This window comes from Solea solea, chromosome 5 (genome assembly GCF_958295425.1).
Source record: "Solea solea chromosome 5, fSolSol10.1, whole genome shotgun sequence".
In the NCBI taxonomy this organism is placed as follows: domain Eukaryota; kingdom Metazoa; phylum Chordata; class Actinopteri; order Pleuronectiformes; family Soleidae; genus Solea; species Solea solea.
The window spans coordinates 14,522,884-14,533,920 of NC_081138.1; the positions used below are offsets into that span (position 1 = coordinate 14,522,884).

General features: G+C 39.3%; 1 protein-coding gene across 1 annotated transcript in view; it reads right to left on the reverse strand.

The window, feature by feature from the left end:
* Positions 1–10,175, reverse strand: part of nfatc3a (nuclear factor of activated T cells 3a) — a 57,575-nt gene extending 47,400 nt beyond the window's left edge. The window contains exon 1 of the mRNA XM_058629301.1: positions 9,606–10,175. Within this exon, the coding sequence (XP_058485284.1) occupies positions 9,606–9,696 (91 nt within the window). The 5' untranslated portion in view covers positions 9,697–10,175. The remainder of the gene's footprint in view (positions 1–9,605) is intronic.
* Positions 10,176–11,037: the final 862 nt, after the last annotated feature.

Sequence of the window (11,037 nt, forward strand, 5' to 3'; positions counted from 1 at the left end):
GCAGAGCACACACATACTGTATTGTAAAGTTTGGCCTATACCTTTGATTCCTGAGGTGGCGAATGACAAAGAGCAAAATCCGAACATGACGGAGAGTAGCACATCAGGATACATATACAGTAGAATCCTGATGTATGGTTCTCACTTTATTCTGACATGTTATGTAAGGGATACATTAAAAAAGGCTTCCTGTGTCGTCACAGCAGCCAGCTGAGGCTTAACAATGGCAGCCTAAGTCAAAGTTAACATATGCCAGTGTCTAAATTAAGCTTCTAATTAACAATCTCATGCTTGGATAACATTATGTGCTGAACACAGAGTGCCAAGTAACCACCTGAACAACGTATCCACAAAGGTCCCAACACTGGTTGTCTTGAGAATCAATTAATTCATTAAAAAGCAATTGGTTATGCTCTATTTATATGTACACATTGCCATTGCTATTCTGTTTAAGATATTTGGATATTACCCTAACCCATAAACACACAAATGTGATGGCATTATACATAGTTACTCTTACTATTAATCACTTGAAGTGAATCACTTGCTGAACTACCTTTTTTATAATGCCTCCTCCACCATGATACTGCCGTGGAGCTAACAGCTAAGCTAACAGATAAGTCCCTAGATTTGATTGTTACTTTCCCATCTATAGTGTAGAACCCTATATAGGGGGTGGAGTGGCTCAGTGGTTTAGACTGGTACCCTGTGTGCGGAAGCCATCATGGTCGCAAGTTCGACCCCACCCCTGGCCTGATTGTACTCAATTCCATTGTAAGTCGCTTTGGATAAAAGCGTCTGCTAAATGACATGACATGTAATGTAATGTAATGTAGAACCCAACATTCTTCCACATGCTGTTTTCAGAGGCTTTTGGGTCACGGACCATGCAATAATTACTTAAGACATGCCATGTTTTTACAGTAGCCCAAACAGACAAAATAAATTTCCAATTAAGGCAGCAGTAGACAAACAAACAAACAATACAAAAGTGGGGATTTAACTTTACTGGAACGCTGGAGGAAGAACAGCTACGAGATGCATTCAAGAGAGTGACACCCATTCATCACTTCCTCACATGCACTCCAACCAATGGAAAATTAATAAATAGGTAGTCATCAGAAAATATTGTTATTGCAAACTTCCCAGAAATGTTGTGTTAATATTTTAAGCTTTTACTGCCCACACCTAATTTAAATGGAGCAACTGGATAGAAAACAAAAACAAACCCTAAACCTAAACTTATAAGACCTCACAAAAAACGGGAAGTTAATTAAAACAAGCTCTCAATAAGGTAAATCTCAACAAAACAAGATTTTTCTGCTTCAAAACTGTGAATATTTTCTCGTTTCTTTGTTCATCATTAAAAATCATGAAATTGTTAAAAATTAATATTTTTCATGCTTCGTGGACAAAACAAGACATTTGAGAACATCATCATTTTGAGGAATTTGGGAAACACAATCAACATTTTTCAACATGTTATGGACCAAGGACTTGATTGATTGAGAAAATAATCGAGTGATTAATCATTTATGAAAATAATCATTGGTTGCAGCCCTGCTATGCTCTATGGTAATAATAAACGAAAACTTTATCATCTGTGACTGCATTTATGTACAGTACATTCTGCAACTTCCCAACTTTAACCTGACTTGCAAAACTATTTGCATATGTATTGGTTTTCAGTACAGCGGGAGAGCTACATTAGAAGATTGGCCGGCAGGCATAAACAAGTGGCTTGATGGCCTGCAATAACCCAGAGTAGATAACATCAGAGACTACTGCTAGCCGGGGTGACATTTCAACAATCTGTCAGGGGTGATTGTGGATGTGCCTGAAAAATCAGCCAGGAGAAAGAAAAAGGGAAAGACAGATAAATGAGTCTACTACAGCAGACAGCAGCACTGATAAATACAGAAAAAGGACCAACAATATACTATAGTTGGTTTGTTTGTTTAATTGTATACATGCTGGTTAAATTACACATCTCAGCGTCACAATAGTTCATAAACCTGGGTAAGGTCACGGTGAGTTGCCACTTTGTAAAGATATACAATAACATACAGTATATAAGTATAATTTCCTGGCATTCACGTATCTTTGCAAAACATTACCTACACATTGAACACAATGTTGCTTAGGATAGAAATAGTGCAATAGAAGAGAATGAGATTGAGTTGATTGAGGTGAGGTGTCCTTCTCTGTTATGTTACTTTTTATCATGCTTGTATTCAGACCAACAAAGAACAGTGACCTGAATTAACCAAAGGCAAAAGGAAAAGGAAGACACTTACGTACTCTCAAAAAAATGAATGTGTATACATATAAAAATGCCTCAAGTAGGGAAACCCTACCTTGACATCTTTTTCACAGCTCTACAAGTCTATACATGTTTAACAAGATGACTATCTTACCTCAGAGACGCAATTCATGCTTTACTCTACTACTCACAATGAGCAGTAATTGATGTGCTGGTGTAGGCTATCATACGGTTAAAACCTCTATTCACTTTTTACACAGCCGTCAAAGTCCACATGGTCCACATTCCAATTGTGACCCATGTAGTAGGATCCACTCGACCACATTGGCCCCAGTGGGACCAACCCTAACCCCACCACCCTTTTCAAAGTCTGACTGGTGGCTGATGAAGTTTTCCTTTTTTTCAACACTTAATACAAACCTTTTCTTTTTCAATTGCAAACCTAACTATCATTGTCCACTACCTGAAATCTTCATAGAATATGCCACCCTCGATCATTGGATATACTGTATAATTGGAGTGGGACAAGAAAAACTGCAAGGGGCAGAGGTGTCAAAACCATGCATTAGCCTGACCGCAGTATAGCTTTGATGGGCAGTCTAAAATAAAATGCGATTCAGATGATCTTAATCCCTCTGTAGCAAGCCGCACCTCATAGTGCGGGACCACAGAGAGAAACAAAAAAAGTGGAACTAAATGCAGGGGTTCAACAGCTTTCCCTCTGGTGTAATGCAGCCTCTGACATGTTGATACAGCCCAGCCAGCGGTAGCTTCAGTTACACTAAATTTAAACTAGACAGATGCCACACATAACTACTCATGCCTCGCCCCGTGAAACAAACGTCTCATTCATCACAGTAGGCGCTGGGACCCCTTCCTCTCAGTTCAGTAAGGTTAGGGGGCACCCACATGGTGATCTAGCACCACATGTGGACCTCATGCATGACCGTCTGACCTATGACCTCTCTAGTCCTTTACACTTTCATAGAAACATCAGAATTTGTAGACACAGAATCTCTCACACATACTGTCCCTTTCAAAGAACACTATAAGTGTTGTTGGTTCTATGTCGTTATTCCTTTATTTTCTTGTTCTAACCCTTCATTTGTTCCAACCCTTCATTTTTATACAATATACAAATTATGCAGAAGTTTTGCTATGACAGTGTCTTTGCATATCAACATTTATCGACACTGGTCAAGTCTACAAGCTTTGCAGTTTCAATGGTAAAATATGAGAAAGACGCAAATAAATAAATACTTAGAACATACAATGCAAAGTAGGTTAATCTTCAACTGCACACTTCTCACCAAGTTAGTTCTGTGTGTCTTTGTGTCAGTGAAAAATGAAGAATGAGGAAAACTGAAATATCTTCTGTTGTCACTTTAATGAAAGCTGTTCATTTAGTAGTTGCTTCCACTCCTAAACCTAAAAGCTAGACGCGCGCACACACAGATGTACACATAAAACACACCTGGAAGGAGTCTGGGAGTGCCATCACACTCACCTGGCTTTGTGGCACACAACATTCTTCCACTCCTCTCCTCGTTACGATCACAAAGTGCTTGAGCAGTAAAAAGTTGACGGCTGCAGACGTGCTGGGGTGAGAGGGATTCTCCTGCTCTAAGTAGGAGCGAGTCACTAGAACCTGCCGCCTGCCCTCTGCCACTCTCTTTGGGAGCTCAAATAGTCCACCATGAGAGCGATGTAATTTCAGTCTTTCAGTCTTTCCCACGACAAGGACTGAGAGGATTGTGCTCGTGGTTCAAAGAAACAGAGCAATGACAACAACACAGACAAGGGCAAAATAGCTTTCCCCGCTATCTGCTCTCTGTTTGATCCTTTCATTGTGATAAAAATGTGCCCTGACAAACCCTCATACCTATCATCATAATAATGATAGAGTTTCAAGAACAAGAATTGTCACAGCACATTAGTAGAACTAAATCAAATTTGACCCGTGACTTAAAGGTTTTGATGACTGCTGGCATCTGGAGATTTCATTAGCTTTCTGATGTCACTGGTGGTTTCTTTTATAACCTGAGAAACGTGAGACTAGATTCAGAATACATATGTGCAAAGAAAAAGAAACATAGAGATGTCTGGACGAGATGAATGGCTGAACAAAAATGCTGTTCACGTTCCGCTTACCAGCAGCGGTGTGCTCCCTATTCATTCATTCCACCATGCCATCTGAACCCCACATGGCATGCCTGGGCAAAGAGCCAGTAACCTCCACGATGGATCTACTACTCCACCACCCATAAAGACCCCCCCCCCCCGCCTCAAACCATCTCTAACGCCCAATGATGCCACAGCTCATGACCTCCATGAGACTATACTCACCAGTACCTATTTCCACCACTCGCAGTGACTTCACAACAATCCACGACTCTATCCACATGAAACACCCCAAAACAACTCTAAATACTGTAGTACATATGCTAGGCCTGTACGTGGCTACAACTAAAAATCAAATAGGTATACATTGCAATGTATACAATCACAGAAGGGGGAAGGAAGGAAAGGAATAATAAAATAAACGTTACCATAAAGAGAACAGACCAAACAATCTCCAAACACAAGAAGAGGAAGACGACAACAACGAAGACAGCAACAGCGAATGGTGTTAATTATGACATCATCAGTTTCCCAATGTAGAGTATTGTTGTCTACACATAGACGCAAGGGTGGCGCTTTGAGATTCTACCTCGCTAGGAACCCGTAAAAAATAGCAGTTCAGGGATCCCAAAACGACTTTTCTGTGTGGCTAAAACGCCAACTCAATTAAGAAAACAGACTAACTTCGACTCATTTTCGTGTGGACAACCCCTAAAATGTTTTATAATTTGTATATACTATAAATCGGGCTTACCCCCATCTGGTAGTATATATGAGAGCAAGTTTGAGGACACACATCGTTGCAGGCAAAATCATTACACACAAGTCACTGATAGTTTCACAATGACAGTAGCTAGGATTTGAGGCTGTTAATGTAGTTACTCAAAACATGACTTACAAATCTTGAAAATGGTTTTTTTTTTTCCCCTTGCATATGAAAATCTGGTGGGTCACTTTGCTGTTTATTTTTACTTTACTCCACCACAGTACAACAGGAATACAGAAGCCGGTATAACTTTTTGCTTTTCTCTCTTTAATCTTTATATGATGTGAAATCATGATTAAGAGCTGGGTTGATTTTGCTAGTGAAATGAATGCACACATAAACTCTTCCATCAGTCCTTCCAGTTTTACAGCACAAATTAAATTTGTTTATCGTGTCATGTTGCTACGGAACAGGTCTCTGTGGTACTCTTGTGTACATTTGGGATAACACACTCAACTATAAACATTTGTTCAAATGAAGACTTTTGATGATTACAGCAGAGCCAATGTTTGGTCTAGCAAATATGATGACTAAACTTACAGTTGTTTGTTTAGTGTTCATTTGAACCATCCCTTTAGTGAATGAATTGACCGTATGTCACACTTTGTAATTAAGCTATGGGGAAATCCTGATTTGTTCAGTGCCTACGAATATAACTGAGGTGTATTTAAACTCAAACAAGATAACACTGAGAGAAGGGAAAGGACACACATACATAGTGTAAAGAACAGACACTTGGGCTCAGAGCATACAGGAAGCCAACATCCACTGCACAGCTTCATTAAATAATGTGATTTTAATATGAAGACGACGTGGAATCAATTCAGCATAGCAAAAAGCTCACATGACACCCTTTTAGAAAGTTAAATAAACTATTGTAAAATTCAGCTCCTGAGAGATGCTACCATTTTCACAAGACTAAAATCAAGACGCTGAGTGGATATTTACAGTAGAGGCTGTTACAAAAACAAGTCCAAACTTGAGCCTTGCCTTGAGAGAAGGAGACCAATGCAGGAGTGTGTAGGAGTGCGGAGTGTGATCCTGTATTACACTTTAGTTATTAATTTGGACAGGCACCTCCCCTCATGGGCCAAGTCATACAATCCAGACCAGATTAAAACCACTTACACAGTGGTGCTTTTATTCCTACCCTTATTCCAACTGCAGTTTTTCCTCTTGCCACATCTCCAAATTAAACTTATTTTTAATCAAAGGAAAACTTGATTTAATATTGCGCAAGCCAAACCTCCATGGAGACATTACTTTGCCCGAGTTTCATAAAAAGGAAATAGCCAGAGAATTAACAGGTTCTAAGGTTTAAACTCAGAGACAGGGGGAAAAAATGATGGTGCTGAAGTGACCCTGGATGAACAGACTACTTGGCAAATGCCACACATGCATTATTTGGGCAGTCAGCACTTGCTAATTACCTTATTTATACAGTATTTAACTCACCCAGCCTTTGTAAATAGTGTCCTTGAGGTGGATGAGCTGTCCACGCCTTTTTACACAGTTTTACCAATTCTCTTAAACAGTGTCAATCAGTCTCACACACTCACCTTAATTGTCTGTATACAATATTTTTCATTTTACTGCAGCACCATTCGAATCTAGTTTTTAGCCGTCTCTTTGTCATTATAACACTTAGTGCCCACATCTGAAAATGTCTGCTTCACGAGTACCTGCTTTCTATCTAAATGATTCAAGCACATCATCAAATAAATAAGCACCAACTATTTGTACATCTGTACATCTTTACATGTACGTCTTTGATTTTCTTTTCTTTTCCTAACATGTATTAACTGAGCAACGCCTGTCGTGTTTTCCTTTTGTATTGTCATTGCCATGCAATTAAGCTTGAGTGTGATTAATTATTATTTAATAAACCCAGGAATTGTACGTTTCATTACATTCACTAATTGTCTGCTAGTTTCTGACACAGCCTTTAGCCGTCAAAAAAGGAAACTACCATTCTTTGATTTTTGTGCTTATTTGGCAGAGGAAGAGACAGTAATGTCCGTAACAAAGGTCCTCATTCAAACCCTCTGTGACTCAATCATCATGATGGCATATACACCTTAAACTCTGTTTGAGTTTGTGGTAGTGTGGTGTTCTCTGATGCACATGCAGGCACCGCAATATACAGCCGGCTCCATTTCCAAATCACATTACAGGAGACACTTCTGAGGCTGACAGTGTAAGACAGGCTCAGCACATCATTAGTTACCTCTAAGAGGAGTATGTTCTTGCCCACTGTTGTCTGTCTGTCTGTCTGTCTGTGAGCGGCACACATCAAAAAGTAAAAGACTGATTTGGATTAAATTTATTAAGGATGTACTGTAGGTTATGGTCCGAGGTAGCAATGATCAGATTTTGGTGGTGATCTGGATTCAGGATTTAACTTATGAGAATGAAGAGTGTATCAACAATGTGGGGAAACTTAGCTACCTTGGTGTCAGTTTGCGCTTACTGGGTGCTTTATCTAGTTTGAGTGAAGTGTTTTCATTGCTTCATCAGAATTCCCTGCCAAAATTGTAACTGATGTTTCACGTCTATTCTGTTTATGTCTCTCACATTTCTTTCATACAGAACAGTTGTGTAATTTAGCAGAGTGGATAAGTACAATAGAAAACTGATGACAGAATTTTCCCAGACATTATAGAAATAATACAATTGAGGAGTTATTGCTTTGTGAAAAATGTTATCTTTTTGTTGTTACTCCCACATATTAGCCGATAAACCTTGCTGGGGTAAAATGCAGAGGGTCACCTCATTTTCATATATGCCATCTCCTCTTCAAAGTTGACTGTGAGGTTAGTGTCTCAGTGGGTTAGGGTTAACCCTAACCCATATTTGTATGTATTGTCTACAATTTTATTATTGTAATTCAGAATTTTTTCAAGCCCAATGACTTGGGTAAACTAGTCGAACTGTAATCAACTGCGCATACATACACTATGACACAATATGTGGTAAAACCTGAGCATAGTTGTAACTCAACTCTAACATAAATATATTCAGATATAAGTTTTTAGTGATATCTGAATATATGTTCTGCTAAATTAATATTTTTTTTATTTGTCATTTAAAAATATTTCCAGCAAAGACACAGACCACATGTCATAGCTCTGACTTACACCAATTAGCCATTACATTGAAATCACATACATATACAGCATGCATAAATATGTAAAAAAAAAATAGACAAACATACTGCAATAGTTATATTCATTTCAGTGTATAGTTTGAAATGCATAGGTCCACAAGTGGTAACTACTACATTCTATATAATCTAATTAGTTTTAGGATGCAAACTTGTTTTATTTTCTTTGCAGAAATAAACAAATTATCAATGCAATGTAGAGCTGCAACCAACGCTTATTTTCATAATAGATTAAGCTGTCGATTATTTTCTCGATTCATCGTTTGGCTCATAAAATATCAGAAAACTGTAAAAAATGTTGATCGGTGTTTGTCAAACCTGGAAAAGATGATGTTCTCAAATGTCTTGTTTTATCCACAAACCACAATGATTAACTTTAATTGATTTTGTTGTTATCCAGAGCAAAGAAATGAAGAAAATACTCACATTTAAGAAGCGATTATCAAAATAGTTTCATCAATTAATTGTTTCAGCTCTAATGCAGTGACATTCTTGGTTTGGCTCTATCAATGTGGAGTATCAATGTGCATAAACTGTGTAGTAAATGAATAACAATGTAGATTAAACTCAGAATGTAGAGAGAAATTAGCTTGAAAAATATCTTTCAAATGTAAGTGATAAGTGACTGATCAACTACACCATTATAACAGATGACTGTTTTTTTTTTGGTTTATCTTTGTTTTTTAATTAATGGGATTTTTTTCCCAATATTTCACTTAATACACATGCATAGCATATACACGAAGTTGTGATTTATTTAACAAAAAAACAGCACTCAAGTCCAAACGTTTACTCTTGCCACAGCTAATATGAGTTGGAGATTTGAGTTTGTCATATTCGACAACTGTTGTGGACAGTAGGACAATGTTTTGACAACATTAGCATGTGCTACTGCACAGACGTGTATTTCCAAACTGTTTAAGCCAAATATGTAACTTACACCACCTCAACACTGAGCTGCAGTCCCACCAAGGACAGTAACACACCATCACTGTTTTCAGCTCTTTAACAACAAAAGCTGTACTTGTGTTAGTCCGCTAGCATGTCAAAGCTAATGACAGCCGGGTGTTGTGGACAAATGCTGCTGAGCGACCACGACATGGAAAGAAGCGCGATAATACTAAATAATAATAAAAAAAAGCAACAATACTTTCGTAACTGTCTGTTCCTCTTTTACACAGCAAACCATGCCGAGTCGGAAGCTGTGGAGTTGAGTCCAAGTCAACAACAACAACGACAGTAACTTGGAATAGTGCCTTAATTTACTAACAGTTCAGAGAAGTGCCACTGACCTGCGGGGCCTAACGGCTGCTGTTGCCCGTCCTCCCCGAAGATCAGTCTGAAGTCGAGCTCTTCATTCCCGGGGCAGTTTGCCGTCGTCATCGGAGTTTGACAGCTCGGGGTTTGGAACCCCGCCACTCGACCTGTCGACCGCTGGAGCAACGAATGCTCTCCGAAAAATGTCACAACATTTACACACTGCCGCGATGACCAACTTCAACTTCTTCTGTCAATTTCAGTCGCGAGCTTCTTCTTTTCTTTTCTTTTCTTGTTTAGACAGACACCAAAGCCCGCGCCTGTTTCGCCGTCGTTGAACGAAATCCAAAATACTGAGACGACTCCGGCCGCGTCCTCAGACAGTTGACCGAAATACAGGCTTCAACTTCAGGGAAAGTCGCGCCGCCGCCTCTGCCTCTATCTCCACTCGACCTGGTCAACTATAAATTCAGTCAGTGCACTAGCTCTCTGTCTTCATCACTCTCTTTCTCTCTCTCTCTCCGCTGTAGTTTATGCTATAAAATCAAATGAACGCGCTCCCTCTCTCTATTTCTCTCGCTCTCTTTCTCTCTCTCTCTCTGTTATCCCAACTTTTACTAACCCCGCGTGACAAGGCAGTTCCCGTGGTGACGTCAGCAGACACAACACAGGGCACGCACGCACACGCGCGCGCGCGCACGCTGCTCTCCTCGGTTCAGTTAATAAACAGTTTAGTAAAAAAGCCTTACACAGACACAGAGTGCCTGAGAGAAAGTGCTCGTTGCTTGTGAATGCTTGTGGGGATTTTTTTGTATGTTTTGAAAGCGTAGTAACATTAAAACGTTTCACCTAAAATTACATGTCATGTTTAGTCTGGTTTCCGTGTTATTCTTGGGCTGTTTACACACCAAATTATAACCTTTACAAACGTGAAATGTCACCCCTTTTGACCTTGCCTCAGCTGTGCCTTGCAGCCACTTTTCTCTATTTTAATTGGTCCTCCATTCTCTTCCCAGCACCCACTAGATTACATCCGATTAGGCCCTCTACTCCTACCAATCCAAGCAGGGATTGGTGAGTATAATGACATGATGTACTTTAGGCTTGTGAATGGGGCTTTGCTCTGGGTTTAGGGAAGAACAGACATCTTCACTAATCATCATTATTCATGTAGTATAAAGGCTGACCAAGCCTAATGTATCTCAACCATTGTTAATCCTGTAAACTGTCCTGTTTATTTTCTGCGCAAAAAGCAATTTTTGCTTAGAGCTTTGCACGTAGGGCTTTTTGTTTGTTGTTGTTGTTTTGTAACAGGACACTCCACAAAGATTTGAACTAAATGTTCAACAATACTGCTGGCAACAGTGTTATCTCTAACTTCAAAATTATAGTGGTGTGTAGCATATTCCGCCTCTGTGTAAAAGGAGCAATTTATTCCGTCTCTACTTTCTGTATTAATCAGTAGCC